The 25,584-nt window shown below is 35.8% G+C and overlaps 1 protein-coding gene and 1 non-coding gene across 4 annotated transcripts in view; one reads left to right on the top strand and one right to left on the bottom strand.

The window, feature by feature from the left end:
* STXBP5 (syntaxin binding protein 5) overlaps window positions 1–25,584 on the top strand; it is a 136,822-nt gene that overhangs the window by 18,246 nt on the left and 92,992 nt on the right. For all 3 annotated transcript variants that reach the window (XM_023513520.1, XM_003790263.3, XM_023513519.1), the window contains exons 3-6: window positions 10,760–10,841; window positions 13,457–13,557; window positions 23,764–23,898; window positions 25,373–25,436. In XM_023513520.1, coding sequence (XP_023369288.1) covers window positions 10,760–10,841; window positions 13,457–13,557; window positions 23,764–23,898; window positions 25,373–25,436 — 382 coding nt within the window. The remainder of the gene's footprint in view (window positions 1–10,759; window positions 10,842–13,456; window positions 13,558–23,763; window positions 23,899–25,372; window positions 25,437–25,584) is intronic.
* On the bottom strand, window positions 5,212–5,318 carry LOC111725501. The gene has a single exon (XR_002773553.1). It is a non-coding gene; the product is annotated as a U6 spliceosomal RNA (small nuclear RNA).

The following is a 25,584-nucleotide window of genomic DNA, read 5'->3' as shown; positions in this document are numbered from 1 at the left end:
CCGCCACCTTAGGTGTATGTGGCTGGCGCCTTAGCCGGTTGAGCTATAGGCGCCGAGCCCATTTATTTACTTTTAATCTATAGGTGATCGCTGGGTTACAGACATGACAACGTTCCTGAGATTGTCTTTAGATTGGATTTGTATGTGAATTGGATTCCTGATGAACAGTGCATATATAGTTATATTATAATAACAGTACTATAATGGCTCATATGTGGTAAGAATAATATAATGTTATACTGTAGTAATAATGATAATATCCTTATACTGTAATAATTAGTTACAGAAATGACTGTTCTCTTTCTTTTAATTCAGACAAACAGAACCTAAAAATGAACTCTTAAAAAGTTTATTTAGGAGAAATTTCAAAAAAGAATTTTCAAGGTTAATACTTATCTAATGCTGCATTAATGCTATGCTAATAGAAATGTTACGCTTATTTTGATCTTCTAACCAAATCAGTAATAACCTTTCCTTTTCAATAATTAATCCACTGTGCTGCTTGGTAATAATTGATGCTATCATTGGAGCACTGCCTTTTGTATGTTCCATTATTCACACTTTATAATTGTTCCAATACTTCAATGACTGAAGCCTAAAGCTTTTCCAGTGAATGATGGCGTTTGACCTTTCTCTGAATGTTTAATTATTTCTACTTTCATTTACATTGTAGTCACCTTTTCCTTCGCTGCAATTTCACCGGTCTTGCTGTGAACATACGCATTGGAGGCATGTTCATAAGGGTAAACACATGCGTACAACATTGAATGAAAAGTTAAGACAAATGTTGCAGTCATGTGAACAGTGACACTAGCCACTGCCTAAAGATGCTACTCCAACCATGTGTGTTTATTTACATGTGCAAAAGAAATTAATTATAAATTATCATTTTGGGGAGCCTTGGCAGCCAATTTCTAAGTATGGAATGCAGTACGTTGTTAGTAACCCAGGGGTGGCCTATCTCTGGGTCTTTATATTTAAAGTGGTTTTCTTATAGACAGCGTTTATTTGGGTTTCAGTTTTTGATCCACTGTAACAATCTGTCTTTTGATTGGAACATTTAGATGGTCCTGTTCAAAGTGATTATTAATATAGATGGACTAATATTCACCATATTTGTTACTGTTGTCTGTTTATTGTCCCTTTTTTTTTTTTCTGTTTTTGTCTCTCATTCTTTTTTTTTTTGCAGTTTTTGGCTGCGGCCAGGTTTGAACCCCCCACCTCTGGTATGTGGGGCCAGCGCCCTACTCCTTGAGCCATAGGTGCTGCCCTGTCTCTCATTCTTTTTATGCCTTCTGTAGTTCTAATTGAGTATTTTATGTGGTTTCATTTTCTTTTTTTTTTTTTCTTAATGTATCAGTTATATTTTTTATTAATGCTATTTTTAGCAGCTACCCTAGAAGTATTCTGTAGTCTTTTCATTAGGTCTTAGTCTTTTAGGGCATGTGTGCCCCTGGACTTTGCACTCTACAAGTGTACCTCCTCTTTGAACCCTCTACCCCCTCAAAGGTCCTGTATTTTACTTCCTCCACTTGGAATTCTTGGGCTCATTGGAGTTGCACATTTTCCTTCCCTTGGGTTAGGTAGGCTCTGATAAAACACCACAGGTTAGGCAATGGTACACTTGTTTCTTCTGAAGGCGGAACAAAATGATCTGACATATTTAAAAGTTGTTGCTTTTTCTCTTCTCTCTGCTAGAAGCAGGAGGGGATTTTTCTCCAGTAATCACTCAGGGCAAAAACTTGGAAAAGTGTTGGACTGTCCCCATGACTGGATCTCCTTGGAGTTTTTGACTTTCAGACCTGTCTGCTCTGAGCCTCCAGCTGTTTCTCAGTGATAGTGTTTGTTTCTTTTCCAGGGCACTGGTTCTGCTTGTGGCTTTCCGCTTCCGTGAGTTGTGATTCTCTGTATTTGCTTGTCTGTCTTTTCAATTTGGGGGGGCAGTGGGTTGTGCTGTGACCTCATTTTTCTCACAGATCTGAGTTGCTGATTTTCTAGTTTGTTCAAATTTTTACTTTCTGTTAAGACAAAATGATGACTTCCAAGCTCTTTACATGCCAGATCAGAAACCTGAAGTCTCCATATATTTCTTATAGACAAAATACATGATCTTCAAAAGGAAGTTTTAAAATTGTTGTTTATCAAGTAGGTGAAATTATAGAATAGAGATAATCTACTCAAAGTTATGGCTGAGCTGAGTGACTCAGGCCTATAATCCTAGCACTCTGGGTGGGTGAGGTGGGTGGATTGCTTGAGCTCAGGAGTTTGAAACCAGCTTGAGCAAGAGTGAAAGGCAATCTCTACTGAAAATAGAAAAACTAGTCAGGTGTCATGGTGGACGCCTGTAATACCAGCTACTGGGAGGCTTAAGCAGGAGGATCACTTGTGCCCAAGAGTTTGAGGTTGCTGTGAGCTACTATGACTCCACAGCACTTCATCCAGGGAGACAGAGTGAGAGTCTTTCTCAAAAAAAAAAAAAAAAAAAAGTGGTCTTCATTATATTAATCTTTGTTAAAGACTTACTAAACTGTTGTTTTGAGCATATTTCTATTGAGTCAATTAGAAGCTAGTTCAGATAAGAGTAGGAAATTAAAAGTTTGGAAAATAAGACTGACCTATGAACATGTGGTGCATTCATGTTTATTTAATTTGAGGGAAAGAAATCTGAGAAATTATGTAATGGATCACATGTATATAAATAAATTATTTAGAGAAAATAATGCTTAATTATATTTATGCCCAGATTGTTTTCAAGTGTCTTTCAACTGTGGCTATACATTAGAATTTGTGGAGCTGGAAAAAAACAAAACATGCCATCCATGGCCAAGCATGCTTGAATTCCTTCTCCAGAGATTCTGATTCAGTGGGTCTGGCATGGGGTGTGATGTCTGTAATCTTTATTTATTTATTTATTTATTTATTTATATTTCACAGTAGGGAGTGCAGATTTTTTTTTTTTTTAACATGGCCAACAAAATGCTTTTTGTTATAAGCTTTTTTATAATGCTTAGTTGTGGCCTTTAGTGTGTCTGTCACCTGAATAGTGTTCATTTGTACCTGAGATAGACAGGTTTTACCCCCCACCCCGCTCTTGATTTTCAATGACCTTTGTATCTCATTGTGCCCATCAGTTAGCTTCCAGTTATTAGAGAGTGCATGTGGTGTTTGCTTTCTTATTCTTGAAACACATCAATTAGGATAATGGTCTCCAGTTCTGTCCGAGTTGCTGCAAAACACTTTATTTCATTATCTTTTTATTGCTGAGTAGTAAGTACTCTGTGGTATGTATAGACCATATTTTCTTAATCCACTCATGTACTCATGGGCACTTAGGTTGATTCCACATCTTTGTGATTGTGAATTGTGCAGCCATAAACGTTGGAGTGCAGAGGTCTTTTGATAAAATGATTTCTTTTCCTTTGGGTAGATACCCTGTAGTGGGATTACTGGATCAAATGGTAAGTCTATGTACATTTATTTCTTTGAGGACTTTCCATGGAAGTTATACTAGTTTGTTGTCCCACCAACAGGGTATGAGGATTCCTTTCTGTCTGCGTCCATGCTGGTATGTATTATTTTATGACTTTTTAATAATGGTCATTTTGACAGCAGGATGGTGATACCTTAACTGTGGTTGTAATTTGCATTTTCCTGATGATTAGTGGTCTTGAGCATTTATTCCTATGTTTGTTGGCTATTTGTCTGTCTTCTTTCTCTGGCCATATGCAAAAATTAATTCAGGGTGGAAAAGGGTCTTAAATGTAAGGCATAATACCATAAAAGTTTCAGAAGAAAATGTGGAAAAATCTCTTCTAGATCTCAGCATAGGCAAAGAATGTGTGGCTAAGACCCCAGATGCAAATACTGCACCAAAATAAATAAATAAATAGGACTTGAGGAAATTAAAAAGTCTCTGCTTAGCAAAGGAAATAACCAACAGAAAAGAGAACCTACAGAAGGGGAGGAAATATAATTATACATCCGATAAAAGGCTAATATCCAGAATCTACAAAAAAACTTAAATCAGCAATAAAAAACCAAATAACCTCATTTAAAAAGTGGACAAAAGACATGAAAAGAAGTTTCTCAAAAGAATGTAGTTTTTTGTTTTTAAATCTTCATGGACACTCGTGATGTAGAGCCAAAATTGAGAAATACTGGTTTGAATGTTTGACAGGCTGGGCAGCAGTGTTCTTAGGGAAGCAGATGGTAGATAATAAACATGTTCATTACTGTGTGTAGAGAGGATGTCATTTTAAAGCAATCATAACATCTTGAGATATGTGGTATAACCACGAGGAAATACGCTTCCTTTTTACCACTGCCTTTGGAGACAAGGCTATAAAACTGTGTTGTGTGAAATATTTGGAAAGGAATTGGAGTTCCAGGTTTGAGTTACAGTATTTTCCCTTCCTAGCCTTATCACTGGGCATGAGAACAGCAGTGTAAAAATCATGGTATCCGATTATGATGTTAGAAAGTCTGGTCTTAAGCTTGCAGGTGATCCTCACTGATCAGTGAAGAAGGAAGGTGCCGTGTGAGAAAGCTATAGCACAAATAGGTTGTTTCAGTTACTACAGAACATTTCATGTACTTTCATTTTTTCCCCATAAGTTGTTCCTTATAGAAATTTTATTTTTTAATAGATTATATTATCTGTAGTAGGATAAAAGCATCATGTACTTCCTGTTTTATTTCTTAAGTTTTATTTATTCCTTGTAACTGCAGCATTACAGGTAAAGAAATCAAAGCTCTGAGATGCAAAGTGATTTATTTGTTCATGTTCGTACAACATAAAGGATAGCATTGGTCCTAATCTGAAGCTCACCCTCTTTTCACAAATGCTTCCATCAATATTCTTTGATCGTATTACAATGGTATTTAGATTTTAACTTTGTTATTGAAAAATAATCACATTATGGTCAAATCTCTTCCAAGATATAGGCCATTAAAAGTAAAAATCACCCCCTGACCTTTTATTTACAGAGTAGTAAGGCAATTCAGAGTAGCATACTTGGAGTGTTTACCAAAGTGCTTACAGAAGTAAATTACCATATGCTGAAAGTTCAGGAATGTATTTAAACTATGGCAACTGGATTAATCTTCTGTATTTCTGATGGATTAAAATTGTGCTCTTAAGGTTACCTTTTTTACTATGGCATGAAGGAACAATTTTTCTTGGTTTGGTAGTAGGACCCCCTCCCCCTTTTTTAAAATATGGAACACTTGACGAATTTGCATGTCATCCTTGCACAGGGGCCATGCTAATCTTCTCTGTATCGTTCCAGTTTTAGTATATGTGTTGCCAAAGTGAGCACATTTTTTTCCTGCTTAAAGTAAGTTTCTTTCATAGAATATTTTACAATTAAAAGTGTAATACCGTAGAATAATTTATTAGTCATTTCTGAGTTCATGGAAAACATAGTCATCCTCACTCTTTATCTTCAAACTTTACAGGACAGAAATGTGTGTTTTCAGAAACTGCCCAGGCTATCAAAGTTCTGCTGCTCCTTTCTATTTTATTTGTACTCCAGTCTTCATTCCCAGGGTAGAAAACTGAATATGTCCCTTCTGTAGAGATTGGAATAATGCCCTTACTTTACTTGCACTTTTCTTCATTGATAGGAATTGGTCAACAGATTCTGAGAAGATAATATATTGAGAAATCTGAACAAGTTACTGCATATATACCGGTGTTGATAATATCTCATTCTTAGTACAACTTGTCAAAGTATGTGTGCCAAACCTTTTCATAACTAACAGTGGTAGTGACAAGGGTGAAAACCTGCCCAGGAGCTGTGCTGTCAGACTTTATTGCTGACTGGGGGCCTCCTGCCTCCTTCTTCTATGACTTTTTGATTCTGCCTTGCTGACACTACAGTGTAAGTCACATAAGGAAGGATAAGCAATAAGAGGAAATGTTGCTCTGATTATAATAGGATCCTAACAAATGGCTGGAAGGTGAAATGGATAAGCTGGGAATATAGATTCATGGAATGTTAAGAGCTGTAATGTACCCTCGAGACAATCTGATCTCCCGATAGAGGCAGGGTGAGAATTCTTTCCACCATTCCATACATTTTATTGGTTATCTGAAGAGTGAGCTGATTTTGCCTAAGGTGATATGACTGAACATAAACATGTTGCTTAGATGTTCAAAGTGCTTACTCATTCATAAGCATTAATCAGGTATCTACTGTGTGTCAGACATTTGCCCAGCTCTAGGTGCAGAGAGCAGATTGCCGGGCTCCTGTGACCTGAGACCAGGTAGCCTATAGGTGGAAGTTTCACAGACATAATCATGTGATTCAGTCACAGATGTTCCCAGTTAATCAAGGAAGTAGGTACAGAATCCATTATGACTTCCTAACAAGCAAGGAGGAGAACAGAAGACGACATGAGCATATAAAACACAGCCTGTCACAGCGGCGTGGAGGTGCTGTCGTGAGGTAATACGTACACAGTACTGCACTTGACACATATCAAGAGTTCAGTAAACCTCAGCTGCTCCGATGATGATGATGGGGTACTTAAAGGCCTCCCAATTCCTCTTTTATTCATCCCTACCCACCCACTGCCACCACCAGCAGCAGGCAAAAGCCATTTATGCAACTGGAGGGATGCTTATCTATGGTTATTTTGAATTTGATTTATAGTACTGTAATTAAAAGGTTTAGCTGGTTCTGCATATTAACACCTCTTTCAGATTATTAATTGCTAGTTTTATATGCTTTTCCTGTCATTATTTCTTTTTTGCCTATTGCTTGCATAAAGGATCATATCTAAACTGCCTAGCCTTGCATTCGACTCCCATTGTATTTTAACTCCATCTTCTTTTCATGAATGTGCCAGTTATAAGGGTAAAGACAAGGACTGTGAGTGGCCAGAAAGCATCTGGCATGTATCACAGGTCAAATAAATTAACTGGTTTGCTCTGAAAAAAAGATGACTAGTGGGATTAGGTAGATGCCATTACCCTTGATAGGCAAGCAACAGAAAAACTGAGAATAAAAAGGTATCTTAGGGGCGGCTTCTGTGGCTCAAAGGAGTAGGGTGCTGGCCCCATAGGCCAGAGGTGGCAGGTTCAAAAACAGCCCTGGCCAAAGAAACAGGAAAAAAAAAAAAAAGGTATCTTAGGCAGGAAGATGGTACCATTTTCTGAAGAACGCATTAAAGTTCAGAGTTACAAGCAGAGTGACCCAAGAAAAAGATTTATTAATATTCAACTTCCCTTTATAATCGGTTCATACATATATGTGTGCATAGCAACAGATATTAGAGCAGTAAATGAATATTTCTTCATTTATTAAATGTATTTACTGAATTCTTCAGTGTATAGTCTGCTTTTCTTTTATAATAATTTCAAAAGTTTTGTTTCTTCATGTCATTGTGAAGATAGCCATGATAAGTGAGGATAATTTACCAAGCAGATATTTGTCATGGTGTTTGACCATGATCTAATACAGATATTAACTCAAGTAATGTCACTATTCGGAAGAGCAGTATGTGTAAAAACTGTAAGTGGGAATGTGCATGAATGTTTAGAACATGGGTGGCTTGCGACTGTCTTTAATAACATTTTCTTGCTTACGACGTTATGTTCTTTGTAAGGCACCATTTAGAGCTAGCTAATGTAGTGAATGCCTCCTGTTAATGGTAATGGCTGCTATTTGGTGAGTGTACTCTATATGGTTTAACTCTCACTGCAGTGCTGCAAGTTAGACTAGATGGGTCTCATTTGCATTTTATAGATTAGACAGTTAAGAGGCGTAATAACTTCTCTCTGGCCACAGCATGTAATGGCAGAGCTAGCGTATGACCTGACTTGAAAGTCAAGGTCCTCATTTCTCCTTGTGCCTCACACACTGCTGTGGCACAGTAAATAAGGACTGTAGACTCCCAACTATCAACCTACCTGAGCATCTCCCTTGCTAATCTGAGTTTAGTTAATTTGCAGTAGGGCTGGAATTTTGGTACTATTACCAGAATTGAGAACTGCTTGCTCTGAAATTTGTGTTCTTTCTTTGCTGCCATTTCATGATTATATATAAACAATAGCCTTTACAATTTAATTTTAAACAGTTTGTTATGGTAATTTATTATGTTACTTTTTCAAATCCATAGGGTGGTTTTTGTCAGCTGGCTGCAGCTGCATAGTACGACTCTATCTACAGCAAAAATTTACAAAATCACTAACACAGAAAAATCATTTCTCTGAGCCTTAGAATTATCATCTACAAAATATCAATAATAACTACCTTTTAGAGTTATTGTGATGATTATCTTTAGTCATGTTTTTAAGGCACAGTGCCTGGAACTTAGTAGATACCCAGTAAATGGTTCTTATTGTATATTAAGGATATATTTGTCATTTTAGCTTGAAGTTTACTAACTATGTTATATGATAAAACACATTTTTGTCTAGGATAGTGTTGTATTTATATGGCATGACAGGAAACCCCTCTTCTGTGTAGCTGATTTTCTAGATTTATAGACACTTTTCAATCTCCATGGATAAAATATCGATTAATATCCATGGCAAAATGAAATTTGAAGATCAGTAGGCTAGCTACAAGGCCCAAATTTGTAGTATAATTTGCTTATTCTCTGCTTACCAACAATCACTTTTTGTTATTCTCAACTCTGTTTTTGCCTGTCATATTTGATCCTCTGTTCAAGTAATTCACTTAACAGTACATAAAATGATGACGTGTGATTTCAAAATGTTATATTTAAATAAAAATCCAAGGTAAATTATTTAGGAAGAATTCATGAAGGTCCACCACTTAAAATTTCCCATCTGACTTGGTGTGAATAACTGTAGACTAGAAAAGAAATGATGAGATTCTGTGTGTGTGCTACACTCACACTGCTTTGCTGGTATCTTTAAAGTTCCATTTAAGAAGTTAAACTGGAAATCTTATACATAGGTAGTTAATAGCTGTGTTTTACTAAAGAAAAATAACTCTGAACTCTAATTGATAGGTTCATACTGAAAGAAATCTCTTTGGCTAACATCAAAAGATTAGCAAAATTATTTGTGTTTTGTGATAAGATAATATGTAAGGTCAGTATACTTTTTAATATTTTCTGTAATTGCTCAATTTATTTTTATTAACTTAGTCATTGATCCTGATCTGGTCAAAAAAGAGAGGTTTTACTTAATTCATTCATGTAAAATGGAAATTACACACTAATTGGTGCCAGAAAGAATAATTTAGCTGGAAAAATTAGAATTAGAGTGATTACAGTAAGGAATGAGGGCAAGGCTGAGACTGTGATCAAAAAAAAAAAGACATGAATAAATGGAGACACAGATATTTCTCTCTTTGGCTTCTCAGGCCCTGAGAGAAGCCAAAATGCCAATACTAGCAATTTGAAATCAGTTTCTTGTGGTTGCATGTGAGCAGCTGGCGTAGCAAAAATACAACTGCTGTGACTGCTAGTGCAACCATGAATAATGTGCTCAATTTATTAGTTTATATAATAATATAAAATAAGTCTCGAATAATAAAAGAAAACCTGCTGAAAATAAATATCACCTAGAAAAAATTCTGCAAATCCAAAGGGAAAAATACATAGCAAAAAGGAATTTAATCTCTGGTAAAATTATTTTTTCATTAAGACGTCAGTGGCATATATTAATAGAATATAGAAATAGTCTGTACCTGAATGTGTGTTTGTATACAGAGAGCTATAATTTTATTAAATCCCACCAAGTTTTAATTTCACGTTTGGCATTTTACTTAATATTTATTAACTAATGAAAATTCTGTTAGCGTAGCAGCATGTTAAAATGAGTGCCTTCTTATGTCACATTTATGAAGGTAAAATGCACACAGCCGTGCCTGGCACATAGTGAGCTCTGTAAATGTATGGGTTTTTTTTGTTGTTGTTGTTGCATTTTTTTTGTCTCAGCATACTTTGTTAATTTAGAGTGTAAATGTTGGATCGAGAAGCTTATTCATATTCCATCTCTGCAACATTATAGTTGTGTGACTTGGGCCAAGCTGCTTAAGTTTGCCTGTACCTTAGTTTCCTTATGTTTCATGGGGAGGAAATAACGTATTCTTCATGGGTTATGAGGATTAGATGGAGAGAAATAGCATGTTTGCAATAATGTCTAACATTAGGAATGTTATGTATTTTCTATTATTATTCTATGCAAATTCATGTTAATCTGTATCCATGCCTATTATAAAAGATGGATACATTCTTTGGTGATACATCATGTTTCAATTAGAATCAGAGTTATATGCTACAGCTTCATATTTTTAGCCTACTTCAAAAGACACTGCAGTAATGAAAAATGACAGTAAAAAGATTATTGTCTCTAAAAGCATTATTCTAGTATGACATTTGCCAACTTTTCAGGTTTGTTTGCTGCTGATTTGGGCAAAGTTGGATGCTTTCCAGATCAACTAACTACCTTTTCTCTTTAAAAGGAAGAAAATAATTTGGAGCAGAGTAAAGTAAATTAACAGTATATTATCTTGTTTTTCATATCTTGCTGATTTTAGTACTTTATTTTTTTTCTAGAAGGACATTTTTCTTATTTCTCTTAGACTGAGTCTTTAACAACAGAAACTAACTGATTAGATTGATATGTAATTAAACTTAACTCTAGATCTCAACCTCAGTAAGTAGCCTGTTGTTGAGTATTAGGTTACTGGAATATTTATTAGCCTATTATTTAAGTTATCATTTTCTAAAAAATACTTCGTACCTATCATAAACACCTTAATGTAATTAATGACAGCTTTGGTCGTCCTGGAGTAGAATGTTACTGCCAGCATGACAGTGGAGCGGCCGTAATCCAGCTACAGTTCCTGATTAATGAGGTGAGTGAACTGTTTTAATTTCTACTACTTATATCTAAATAGGGCCACATTGTCTTTTAGATTTTTTGTGTCCCTTCATGTTTAATTTAAATATTTGGACAAAAAGTAATTTTGTGTAGGTCAGAGATAGCAGTAATTCATTTTAAGGCACCATCATGGACAGTTACATAAATAATGCAAGATGTTTTCTCAAAACTGTTAGAAATAGAATGGTATGATAAGGTAGACATTTTGGTACAAGGTGCTGCATTCAAGTATTGTTTAAGGGATATCGAACGTTATGTACTGTATCAAAATCTGCATTAAGACATTTTACAAGATTGAGTTTGTTATGCATCACGGAATATATGCCTATAATGAATTGCTTTGAAATATAAGCAAGAATCCAACATTCATCAGAAAGTATTTACTGCCCAAAGTTGGTGTAAGTAATTGATGATGCTTTTCTTTTTGATAAGAGTATGAAGTATCAAAGGAGCTAAAGAAAAACATCATTTTATCAGCACAGGAAACACTATGCTCGCAGATTTGAAGAAGGCTGTGAGCAGCCTGAGAATAGATGTTTACTCCACGCAGTGACAGGAAAAGCTGTAGTAGAAGGAAGAGAAAAAATTACTCCACAAAAGACTCTAATCCCCTTAAATAGGAGCATAGTTTGTGGACATTCCTTTGCCCCTAAACCCTTAGGATCCTTGGGATAAATTCTTAAATTTATATGACAGGAAATAAATTGGTGAATATCCATGGTTTTGATAAATGTTTTCTTCTCATCAGGGATTTAAGAAAAGTCCTGGATGTAAAAAGCTAAAAATAATACTACAAAAATTAAGTGAAACTATGATCCCAATAAATTGCAGTTGTATGGGTTTTTCAGGGTCAGGGGAAGTTTTTTAAAACTTCACTATTCTGTGTAGAACCATATACTATGTATTAAGCATTTTAAGATGGTTAAAATTCTAAAAAAAAACCCCAAAGTTGTTAAATCTATATATGAAGATGAAAGATTATTTCTTTTTTTAAGAATGTTTTAATCCTCGTGGATAGATGAGAAACTCTTAATTTTAAAAAGGAGAGATTTTAAGATTTCTCAAAATCTAAAGGATTGGAATTGCAACTCTTCTATGAAATTCATATAAATTCTTCATGTTACACATCTCATTCTTTCAGCGTGGATGAAGGGTATTTGATTCCTTTGAGGAAACTTTCAGATGTCTTAGTAAATCAACCCTTAGTCTAGAGTAGTGGTTCTCAATCTTTCTAATGCCGCAGCCCTTCAATACAGTTCCTATGGGTTGCGACCCACAGGTTGAGAACCGCTGGTCTAGAGATTCTTAATCTTATTCACATATCATAATTAGCTCTGGAAATTAAAAAACAAACAACACCTCCATAGGTTCTTGCTCTGTGTCTTAGTTTTGTTGCTATAACCAAATATGTGAGACTGTATAATTTATAAAAGAAAGAAATTTATTTACCTACGATTCTGAAGATTGGGAGGTCCAAGATCAGGCGAGGGAATCAGGTTGGGTTCTAGTGAAGGCCTCCTGCTGTGCCGTACATACCCTGGAGAGGAAGTGGAAGGGAAGGTGGGTGTGTGCCCAGGGAGCCAACATGCGGGTGCCCAGGGGTCTCATCCCGTTCTCCCTCCCTCTCTCCCTCTCTGGAAGCTGCATTAAATCCTTTGTGAGGGCTGATCATTTCATAACCTAAATGCCTCTTAAAGCTTTTGCCACCTCTCAGCACCATGACATTGGCAATTAAATTCCAACATGAGTTTGGTGGCTACATCTAAACCACATCTAAACCATGACAATTTGGAAATTCTGATTTCTTGGATCTTGGTTGAGACTGAGCCAACTGGGTGATTGTCACATACTGCCAGGCATTTTCTTCCACATATACTAATACTAAATGGTCGTATGTTTTAACTTTCTAAATTAAATTTTCAACCCCTTGGACATTGACATTACAGTGTGCCAGATGCCATCTTTGTTTTATATTTCTATTCTAGCAGTAGAATTATGATCTAGGTGTAGTACTTTGCTAAGGATTTTTCTTAACCAATGAAATAAGGTTACTTTATGTCTTATTTTGCTACGTTAATCAAGGAAGTATATATAATAGTGACCAAATAACTTATAGTCTGACCTCTAATTCTATTTTTATTTATTTATTTTTAGTGTTCAGCCTTCATTTTTTAAATTTTTTTTATTAAATCATAACTTTGATGATTGATGCATTTATGGGGCTCAGGGTACTGCTTCCATATAAAAGGTGAAATGCTTACATTAAACTAAGTAACACATCCATGACCTCTAATTTTAAATAGCTGGAGTTTAACCATACTGCCCCACTGGATCCTAGTATACTTTTGATTTTAAGTTACTAAATTATACTTTACTGAAGAAGTTAAAACATCTATTAATTTACATATATATGCCATACACTTTTTTATATCAGCCGTTTTGAATTTGGGTGAGGCTTACGTTTCTTAGAACTAAATCAGCTGAAAGAAAGTGTTGAAATTTGGGAAGGAGATGTTTTTGGCAGCTGTTTAGTAGCATTAATGTTTGTAAACTATATTAAATATGGATGTGTTATATTTCATTTGTAAGGGAGCGCTTGTGAGTGCCTTGGCTGACGACACCTTGCACTTATGGAATCTGCGTCAGAAGAGGCCTGCCATACTGCATTCACTGAAATTTTGCAGAGAAAGGTAAGTGTTCTCTCAGTTATCCTGTGTATCAGCTGTGTACTGTTGTATTTTGTTAAATTTTCTTTGAATTTTATTCTTTTTTTGTGATAAACTTTATGCATATTCTAAAAAATAATTCACAAACTTTTAAAGATATCTAAAATGTAATTCCTTCCTTTCCAGACCTGTATTTCTCTGTGGAGGCAATCATGTAAATTACTTACAGTCTGTATAAAAGACAAAAATCTCTAGCCCCCTTTTATTGCCTCGAAGGGAAGCCATTATATATAGTCTTCCTGTAACTGTTTTAATAACTTACCCAACTTAGCAGAAACTAGTTGGTCCCGTTCCGAGTTCAGCTCCCCGTGGCCTTCATTAGGTAACTATAAACAAGGACCTGTATTACCTGGTCTGGATGAAATCCTCTAGGATGCCTACAAACTTGCATGGCACCTGTTGAACTTAAAATGCCAAGGAATGGGCTCTAATGCCTCATGGATGTGCCTTGTCGTATTCCCTCAAGACCGAAGATGTTGTAAAGTGGCTGAAAGGATAGAGGTTGTGCTTGGGAAGAGCCTGGTTTTCCTTGGTGCTTTCCTGCAGGTGGAAAGGGGGTGGTAGAGTGGAGGCTCAGCAGCAGTACCTGGTCTACCCTTCAGCCTGAGCTCCGTGGCATTCTCAACTTGTCTTATTGTCCTGCCATTGGTGCCCTTACGAAGGCCTTCTGTCGGAGTCGCTTCCCCAGGCAGAAGGATCTAAATCCTTTCCCATCCTTTTACTCTTCATTTGTGAAGCTTCTTTTCCTTTATACATCTGCTTTATGTTTAGTTTTAGATTCTGTATCAATCGGGATACTCTAAACTATGCCTTAGTGACAAATGCTCTCAAAATTTCAGTGACTTGAAATGATTTATTTGTGCTTATACCATGTGGAATTTTTTGTGGATTTGCTGGAAATACTGGTCCTTTTCATTGTTGTCTTTATGCCAGAGTCCTGGCTGAGGAACAACCAGTCTTTGAAATACAGTAGAACTTCTCTTAAGTTGACCACCCAAGAGGCTGTAACAAAGTGGTCAGTATACAGTGGTGGTCAAAATGAGGAACTAGGCCTGCTGTACTGCTATGTACATGTGGTGCATGTCCAGTCTATGAAAATGGTCAACTTAAAGAGATGGTCAATGTAGGGAGGTGGTCAACTCCTACAATATGTCTATGGAGGCTCTACTATATTTAGCATAGATATTTATGATATTTATGATGAGGGTAGGGAGGTGATCACTACATGGAGGTCCCACTGTTTTGCTAATCTCTATTTCTAGAGATTAGAGGTTTCTTGGAAAGAAAGGAAAAAGTTAAAATGTTAATCAGTTGCCACAGAAGAGGAAGAAAGAGAAAGTGTTGAAACACACATCAGTTCTTAAAGCTAAGCCTAGAGGTGGTGGGCATCTCTTCTGCTCCTTTAATGGGCAGAGCAGGTCACATGGTCATATCTACTTTCAGTTGTGTACACAGGATGAAAGTAAACTGGAATATTTATGAATAGTTGTAATGACTACCATGCTGTTTATTTTTATTGGTGTTGAAGTGCAGTGAGCAGTAGCCTAGTTTCCCCTCATTTTACAATGGATTTGGGTTAGCCTGATACTGTGTTTCACTTCTATGCTATTTACATTTTTAGTTATGAAACTAGGAAAGGTAGGGAAACATGAAAAGCTTATAAAAATGTTTTATGTTTTTCCTGTAAAGATGTTTACTCAGGAGGAAGTCATGGGTTGATAAGCATTTAAAACTATCTGCTAGTCTTTTTTTCATCACCATGAGTTACTATGACCAGTATTCTCAGCCATGTTAAACTTTACATGGGTTTTAAATAATAATATGGGAAGCATTTTAAGACTGAGAACCAAATTATGTATGTGGCTTTTCTTATTTGATACCTAATATCATGGTCTGAGATTTATATCTAAATTTATATGGTGATTTATTGTTTGTATGATACTTTCACATAAATATTATTTATTATTTAGAGGTCAAGAAAAATTTTCCTTACTGAAATTTTATTCATGGGTATTTTTCCCATAAGTACGTTAAATACCCAAATAGCAAAGTCCTAATAGTGAAATTAATGTATTTCTAAAGACACGTTTTTTTCTTTATTCTAATACTCTGATTTATAATTTTCATGTGGCTGTTTTGTTTGACGATGTCCTTGAGTTTTGAGAATAAATCTGTATGAGTTCTAAAGTAGTGAAAAGGAAAATACAATAGTACATGGAATAAATTTTTTGATAACTTAAGTATCAGTGGAGCATTCATATCTATAGTCACGTTAAGGAAAAAATAATCAATGAAGTAATTCATGTAGATGCTAACACAAGAGATTTGGTGCTTCTGATATACTCCAGGAACTGGCTACTGCCCTATCATGAGATTTTCCTTATAGCATTCATAAGTTAATTTGGAAACAAAACCTCACTTTTCACACTATACTCCTTATGTTATTATATTACCTTATTATTATGCTTTGCATGTTTATGAAGCTTGTCATTTGCTCAAAATGTATGTGAGCGAGGCACGGGCCTAGACAGCTGTAAAGGAGTGTTTGACTAAATACCAGCCACCCAAAACCTATACAGGTCTTACAAAGATTCTAAATTAACTCAATGCAAGAGAAAAATATAATTACAGAATTGGAACAAGTTAAAAGACCTAGAATTACAGTTTCTGTGGTAATTGTATCATATTGTCAGAATACTTTTCTTTGAAAGCAGCTTACTGAAAAGTATTCATATACTAGAAATGAAGAGTGACTTGGTGGGGTGAAATTAACACAGGCGTGAAATAGTATCCAAGCCTTTTAGAAAGGCAGGTAGAGCTGCTACTCTGGGTGTGTCCCACAGGGCGCCACACCAGGGGAAAATGGGAAATTATGGCTAAATGTTCCTTTACTTAACAAAATATTCATTATAAAATTTTATAAAGAGAGGGCCAAGATGCACAGAATTTTGTTTAATATTTTGTAAATAAATGTACATTTAGCTACAGTTTCCCATTCTCTATATGTGTGATGACTTTTGGGACACCGTGTACGTATGATTCAAAAGATTGGTTGATAGTGTGGAAATGATGAGTCATCTTGGGAATTCTGGGTACAGAGAACTACATACTCAGACATTTGAAAGGAAGAAAGAAAAAAATTCTCTTAATACTTAGAGGAACGTTGATTAAAATTTGATGACTTTGAAAATGTAAAAGGAAAGATGTTCAGGAAGTTTTGGATAACTTCCTAGAATAAAACGATCTATAATGACTAAGAAATTCTGACAAGGAAACGGGGAGGAGAGATATTCAGAGAGGTTGGTCTGTTCTCACAAAGGCCATGCAATGTATTAAGAGCTTAGAAATATTGTACAAAAACATAACAAAAAGAGTATATAGAAGGAGGGGATACATAACCAAAGGTAAATATAAGAATAATTAGAGCTAAGTCTTGTGAAAAATAATAGCAAAAGAGGGAATGCATGAAAACACTTTTTTTTAAGTGTAGGACTTTAAATGCTAAATAGTTCAATGGTAGATACGATTAGGGCATATATAATTTTTCTAACTGTGTTAATGTGGTATTGGTCCAGGCACTTTATTACTTACATTACTGAGTGGACCGTATGATTATCATTTGCTCCAGGAGGAGTATAGAGTAAGCACAGTGCTTCAAAGTTGGAAATGAAAAAAAAAAATAGAATCTAAATTAAGTACACTTCACCAAACATTGATGATATCTACTGTGTACCAAAGATTATGCTAGCTCAAGAGATAACAAAGATTAATAAAATTCTTAAATAGCTTACATGAAAGCAGGAACCTAGACGTACATTATAATATGAACAAATGTGATTTTTAGAGGTTTGTGTTAAAACATGATACAATAATTAACCAATTTTTTTTTTAAAGAAGATGAAAAAATCAGTCATTAGGCAAATGCAAACTAATTCTACAGTCATCCATCAGAATGCCTAGGGGATGGTAGATTGTGATGCCACTGAAACTTCTCATAACCTACTATTGGGAGTTTTAAGTGTTACATTCACTATTCACATACTCCATGACCCAAACATTCAACTGCTAAATTGACAGAATTCTAAGATAGGTCTCAAGATATCTGCCCCTGGTGTACACATACATATTCCTCATTATTTAAACAACCACTTACCTAGATGAAGGCATTTTGCAGATGTAATTAAGTTTCCAAATTAGCCGATCTTAAAATAAGGAATTATCCTCAATAGGCATAACTTAATCAGGTGAGCCATTAAGAGAGAGTGGATTCTTTCTGCAAAACATTCAGCGTGTGTAAAGGATTCGATGGAAAGGAGATTCTCCCTTGCTGGCCTCACAGATGGACGTGGCCACATAGGAATACAGGTGGCCTCTGGGGCATACCCTCTGAGACAGCAAGGAGAAACAGAAACTCAGTCCACAAGAAGCTGAATTCAGCTCATAACCTGGATGAGCTTGGGAGCAGATTCTTTCTCAGCTCTTCCAGAAAGGGTCGCAAGAACCAGCTTTGCTGATTTTTGGATTTTAGCCCCATTAAGTCCTTGAGTGGAGAACCTGGTTATGCAGTGCCTCGACATCTAACCTATAAAAACTGTGAAATAATAAATGGATATTGTTTGAAGGTACTAAGTTTGTGGTACTTTGTCATTCAACAATAAAAAACAAATACAGATTTTGGTACATGAAAGTGGAATTCCCCCATAACAAATACCTAAAAATGTGGAAGTCCTTTGCAACCAGGCAGTGGGTAGAGGCTGGAAAGATTTTGAGGTGCGTGATAGCAGAGCCTGTGTTGCCCATACAGACCGTTTGTGGGCCTCTGTGCTGGAGACGCCACCAGTGAGAGCACAGAAGGTGGTGAGGAGGAGCACGTTGCTGGAAGCCAGAGCCAGGGGTTGTGTCGTGGCAGAATGCTAGGCAGAAGTGTCTCTTGCACAGTCTATGAGGGATTAACTTGGATGTTTAGCTGAGGAGATTTCCAAGAAAGTGAAGGATTTATTTTTCTTGTTGCTTTATAGTAAAATGCAAGGCGAGAGATAATTTGAGGGAGGAATTACTGACAGAACCAGGACTTGATGATTGGGGGAATTTCTCCCCTGATGCACCTGGCAATGAAAGATTGCTTCTGAAAGTGAGGCATAGAGAGGAATGTGAGGGTGTGCCTGTGTAAGTTCTTACTAAAATTTTTCTAAAGACCATAAGGATGCAGGGGTGTCCAAACCACAGCCTGGGGACCATAGGCTGCATGAGGATTATGTGAGGACTTTTTGCTTGTCTGTCATGGTGGATATCATGAAAATTACACATAGATGTTTTATTTTGCTTAACAGCTTTCGTTAGTATTTGTGTATTGCCTAAAACTCTTCTTTCAATATGGTGTAGAGAAGCCAAAAGGTTGGACACCCTTAGGAGTATTCAGTCACACAATGGCCTCTTTTAAGTGGTTAAGGGTGCCCTACAGATCATCTCAACTAAACTGAAGAGCCTCTAGGAAGCTTAACAATATCATTCCACAGACAGCTCTGGAGCCAAGATAGAGAAGAGATTATCCCCAAAAGACTTGTGGTTATGACTTTTGTCTAGTGGAGTGATAGCCAATGAAACTTACTTAAGAACTACAAATTTCTTGGGAAAATTTTTCGGTGGCAACATTGCTACTTCCCTAAAAGGATAGAGTAGAAGAAGGATAGAGTACAGAATAAAGGAGGCCGCCGCGGGCCGGCTGATGAAAGTACTCAGCGCCATATGCATGGGATCTTTCATGAAAAAGGAACAATGATTAAGAGGGTGGGTCTCAGAACCAGAGAAGATTGTTCTAAGCATTGAACCCTAATTGAGAAAAGTTCACCATTATGACTGCTTTGTACCTTTCAATTTCTCTTACTTTGAGCAGCAATTTCTATGCACTTGTCCATTTCTGTTCACAGGCTGCCCATTCCTGGATTCAGCCAACTGTGAAGACCATAAGGATGTTTTTTTTTTTTTTGAGGCAGAGTCTCACTATGTTGCCCTTGGTAGCCGTGGTGTCACAGCTCACAGCAACCTCAAACTATTGGGCTTAAGCAATTCTCTTGCCTCAGCCTCCCAAGCAACTGGGACTATGCCCACCACAGTGCCTGGCTATTTCTTTGTTGTAGATGTCATTGTTTAGCTGGCCCGGGCCAGTTTCGAACCTGCCAACCTCAGTGTATGAGTCTGGCACATAACCACTGTGCTACGGGCGCTGAGCCTATGGTTGAAAGATCTTAAGAAAAAGAAAATGCAAATTATATAAATAAAAAGTACAGTATAGAAGCTATTTACATAGGATTTATGTTGTATTAGGAGGCATTGTAAGTAATCTAGAGATTTAATGTGTATGAGAAGATCTTTGTTATAAGCAAATACTATACCACTTTATAAGAAAGACTTAAATATCCATGGATTTTGGTATTATTAGGGAGTTCTCGAACCAGACACACACATGCATACCCAGTGAAGACTGTTATCCTATGTCTGTCCTATCACTGCATGCCAAGAATGTGGGGGCAGCAGGTAATTTGTTTCTTCAATTTCAAAGGACCACAGATGGAGCTTCCAGAATTGTGCCCAAGAGCTATACTTAATGGATTATACCCAGAACTTTGTTCTGCAACAAATTTAGATATTTAGATATGGGATTTTTGAGCTGCAAATATTTTGATAAGATTTTGGACTATTTGATGCTGTAATTCGTTGAGCCCTTGGAGATACTGGGGTAGGGTAAATGTTCAAGTGCTCCTTAACTTACTGCGGGGTTAATTCCTGGCAAACTCATCTTAATTTGAAAATATTCTTGAAAATGCATTTGATATACCTAACCTACCAAACATCATAACTTAGCCTATTCTACCTTAAATTTGATTGGAACACTTAGCCTACAGTGGGGCAAAAATCACCCAGCCACTCAGTACCCTGTGGAATGTCCTTGGTGAGGCTCGCTCACTGCTGCCTCCCAGCGTCCTGAGAGAGAACTGTACTGCATGTTGCTAGCCTGGGAAATAACCCTATTTAAGATTTGAAGTATGGTTTCTACTGAATGCATAGTGCTTTTGCATCTTTGCAAATCAGCTTTTGTTCATGTTCGCATGTTTAACGTGTTACCCAAGACAACTCTTATTCTTCCATGTGCAGCAGAGAAAAAAAAAATGTGGACACCCTGGACTCATGAAAGTCCACTTATACTTAGAAGAAAGTTAGATTCTCAGTCTTTTTTCAGTTTTAAATCATTAAATGAACAATATTATCCTAGATACATTATAAGCAGGTATTTTTTGGCCACTAAAGACTGTCATATAAATAAATTGCCCTTACTTGCTGTATGTCAGTGCAGGAAAAGAAACCACTGCAGATAGTTTAAGCATAAAGGGATTTATCACGAGAACCTGGCAAGATTACAAAATACTCAGAAGGGTGCTAGACCTGTTGGCTTGTATAACATTTCTTCATAGTTGCAATTAAGGGAATAGGAAACAGTGCTACTTTTACAGTCACCGCCCCTCACTGCATGGAGCTCTTGAGCAGTCCTGGGAATACTGTGTCTGGTCCTCACTGCAAAGGGCCTCACTGTAAGTGTCTTGCCACTTAAATGTCCCATAAATGTCAGCAGAAATAGCAACAGAAAGATGGTCTCTGCCTCACTCACTTCTGGCTACAAATCTCAGGCACATCCAATTAGTAGAAACTTAATCTCATCTAGAACTTTAGCTGTAGGAGAGGCTGGGAAATACAAGTTTTAGCTTTCCAGCATTTTCAGAACAGGAAGACATCTAGGAGGATGTCAAAATGGATGCTGAGTACCAATTAGCCAAATCCAGCCACTTTGTATCTCTACCCTTTCCCCTAGATATGTATACCACAAAATGTTACTAAATATTATTAAGAAGCATTATGATAGAAGCCATTAGAGTGTTTCGAGTACATAATAATGTGATCTGTCTTAGCTTTGAAAGGGTAACTCTTGTGGAAACTTGGAATAGATTTGACAATCAGTGATAGTAGTTTAAATTAGGCCTTGGCCATGAGGATGGAGATAGAGTAAGACAGGGATGTCTGATTGTTTTCTTAATTAAGGTAAGTTCCCACACTTTATATGGTTCCTTTGCTCACTTAGCAAACACTGAATACTTTTTAGGTTCAAGATGCTGTGATTTTGTGGATATTTACTGAGAATATAGCCGTGATTACATATTTCTTATTATGCTGGAGCAATCTATTGGTGATATAGGAATGAACTTCTTGTTTCATATTTCTTTTTATGGATTAAATTGTAAAACTATACTTATCTATACATTGTATTTATGCTTTTGTTTATGGATGATTAATTTTAACACTGCTTAGGAAGTTGTACATGTTTATTCTGTTAAAGGAATTGGGAATAGTAAAATCTTCTGTATTTTGTGCTTGACTACATAGTATTTGACTGCTGCTAATATTAAATAGTGGACAGGGTATACATATTACTTTCTAATAGGTAACATTGACATGTATCTCAAGTCCCTTAAGCAAATACAGGAATATCATATTCCCAGCAATACTATGTGTAAGATATGTTTAAGTGAAGTAAGGAAGTTAGGATACAACTTTATTTAGTAACTTACTGAAGGATTTCAACTTCATTCTGTATATTTCTGTTAAGTTTGTTTCAGTCATATTCTGCCTTTTCATTTGCTCTTGGCTCAACTTATCCATTTAAATGTATTTTTTTTTTCAGAAAAGCTCAATTTATTATGCCATTACTGTAATATTAAAATGTGTGTATGAGCTTATTAGTGCTTACTGAGTTTTAATTTTTTTCATGTGAGTCTCAATTATATTATTAAACATTATTTTCATTATAACCTTATTCTTTAATAATAGATTCCAGTCCACAAAAATTTAACTTGGTCTCCTGATATTAGTAAATATTGGAGTCACTATTAATTATTGTTAATGGTCTGTATTACCTTAAAACAAAAAATGTTTATAATCAAAGTATATAAGAAAAACAAGTCAGGAATTGATTTAAATCCAAGGTAGTGAGTGTTTCAGCTTCATGACATATGCACTGTTTATATTGCTGAAAAATTTCTTGGGGTCTTTTTAACCTGATTCTAGAACTATAAGAATTTGTTTTCCTGCATGATTTTATAGTTTCTCTTCTTCAACTAAAGTGATTTTAGTAGAGTGGATTATATTTGTAATGGATCAATTATGTATTGCTGTGTAAGAAAACATCCCCAGAATTAAGAGCCTAAAATAACCACTTTGGTCACAAACAAAGCCTCAGTTGGGCTCAGCAGGAGTGGTCTTCCCGGTAATCACTCAGGCAACTGCCATTGTCTGGCTTCTCAAATTGTGTATTACTTTTTTTTTTTTTTTTAACTAAAATAGGTCTTACAAAAAGGGAAGATAGTATCAATTATTTACCTTCAGATCAAATAAGCTGATGTAAAAGAGATCTGAAATTGTTGGAATGATAAATTTTAGCAAATGCATGCAACTTATTATAACTGTGTAGTGAAGTATCCTGTATCCTCAGCATATAGGAAGAAATAGTTCAAGTATATTGCAGAAACATTGTCTAGTTGTGTGTCCTTCAAGAGGAATGCAAGTTACGGAGGAAGATGGACCCAAGCCATTGTGTAAGGCAAGCCTGATAGGGATAGAAAGGATGGGGTATTTCAACTGAATGTTTGGAACAGAAGAAAAATAGGAGAAATAGCAGCATTTTGCCAGAAAAGAATGGTAAGCACGGGTATGGCGATAGATTAGTGTGTTTGGTGACTCCTGAGAAGTATAATAGTACTGAGGGTGATGTGGATATTGGAATCATTCCTTGTGGCTTAAAGATTAAGTTTGAGATGTGCCCAAGGTTACACAGTTAGTGGGTGACATACCCAGATTTGAAACACTATTTTAACTTCCAGACTCATCTTCTTTCATTTAGCATAGCATCATTCCATGCTATTTATTTACTATAAGACTTTATGTTGATGTATAAATTGAATTAGCATAAGTAAATATTAACCACAGTGAGTAAATAAATCTGATGATTATATATCATTTTTACTTTTCCTGAATTACATATATTATGATTAACCCTCTAATGCAGCCAAAAAATTTTACCAGACATTTTTCACATTTTCTCTCTGAATTTATTTTCTCTTACAGGGTTACGTTTTGCCATCTGCCTTTCCAGAGTAAGTGGCTCTATGTGGGCACTGAACGAGGTAATATACATATTGTCAATGTGGAGTCCTTCACACTCTCAGGCTACGTCATTATGTGGAATAAAGCCATTGAACTGTGAGTTTAGCAGATACTTCATATCTGAAAATATCAGTACCATAAATGATAATATTATATGTTAGCCAGTCGTGAAGTCCATGTTTAATTAAATATGTGTCAGGTATCCTTGATATTAGATACAGATTTATCCAGTTTTTATCAGTCTTATCCTATTGACATGATCATTTGTTAATTTAAATTTTTCAAATTATGTATGTATAAATTTACAAATATAAATATATTCAAACACAATGTAGATATGTACAGATGTAGGCACATATATGACACAAGTTTAATGAGTTATTCTTCTGACTACATGAAACATATTCTAAATTTTTCTGTTCTATTTTTAGTTATTTTTTTTCTAATGCTGATCATAACCCGCAAATGGGTTCTAGCAGTGTTCAAAAACGCTGATTAAGCTGCTACTTGACATAATAATAAACAAATACATGGAATGTGAATGTTTGCTATAGTTAACATATTATAGAATTGATTTTAAGGTTGATTTTACATAATTTTGAAACAATCATATTTACTCATTTTAACAATGAAAGCTGTGAGTTGATCAGTGTTAAATCGATCTATCTATGTTAAATTTTAGATGTCTTATGTTTTTCTACAGATTTTTTCTTATATTGCTGGGATATAAAAATCAAAGTTTATTATATTGGCAAGACCTTTTTCAGTGTTTCTTTTTGTTTTTGTTTTTTAAGATAAACAGTCTTGTATTGTTCCCTTCCGCAGTATTTTACATCTTTTTGAGATAAGGGTAATTTTGTGACATATCTTTTAAGTAAGTAATATCTTAGTATAGTTGTAATAGTGTACTAATCCTGGTTTTTATCTCAGGGACAGTATTATCCTACATCACTCTCTTGGTAGTTTGGGTTTTTCTTTTTTTGAGTTGATCCCAACTTTTAGTGGGTAGGCCTGGTTCAGGTGTCTATATAGTTTCAAATGACTCTCGTGAAGTGGAGTCTCTCAAACTTGGGAGATTCTGAACTAGGGATATGCTGTGTTTAGCATCAGTTCAGCAATATTCTTAACTAGTTGCTCAGCTACAGGCTCTCGGTGCCTGTAGCTCAGCGACTAGGGGACCAGCCACATACACCAGAGCTAGGGGGTTCAAACCCAGCCTGGCTTGTCAAACAACAATGATACCTACAACAAAAAAATAGCAGGACATTATGGTGGGCACCTGTAGTCCCAGCTATTTGGGAGGCTGAGGCAAGAGAATCATGCCTAAGAGTTTGAGTTTGCTGTGAGCTGTGATACTAGAGCACTCTACCCAGGGTGACATAATGAGACTCTGTCTCAAAACAAAACAAAAACAAACAAAAAAAACTACGTATCTTGTTATTGATCACTTGCTGAAATACTTTCTTTGTAAATATTTCTTTATTTTCTATTCGTTTATTGTTATTGTAATGAATATGTATTCATGTAGAAATTTGTAATTGAGAAAACTTATTAATGTTTTCTTTTTTAGGTCATCTAAATCTCACCCAGGACCTGTTGTCCACATAAGTGATAATCCAATGGATGAGGGAAAGGTAGATGTTTTTCTGAAAAAGAATTTATTATTTTAATGCATGAATTTTTGTATTTTTAAATAAGCAGACTATTTTAGGACCACACTTAACCCTGCAAAATTGAGATTGTTAAAAAAGGTTACATATCATATACTTGCTATTAATTTTG

The sequence above is a fragment of the Otolemur garnettii genome, unplaced genomic scaffold, assembly GCF_000181295.1.
Source record: "Otolemur garnettii isolate 467f Iridium unplaced genomic scaffold, OtoGar3 scaffold00042, whole genome shotgun sequence".
NCBI classification, from domain to species: domain Eukaryota; kingdom Metazoa; phylum Chordata; class Mammalia; order Primates; family Galagidae; genus Otolemur; species Otolemur garnettii.
This window is presented reverse-complemented; position numbering and strand designations above follow the sequence as displayed.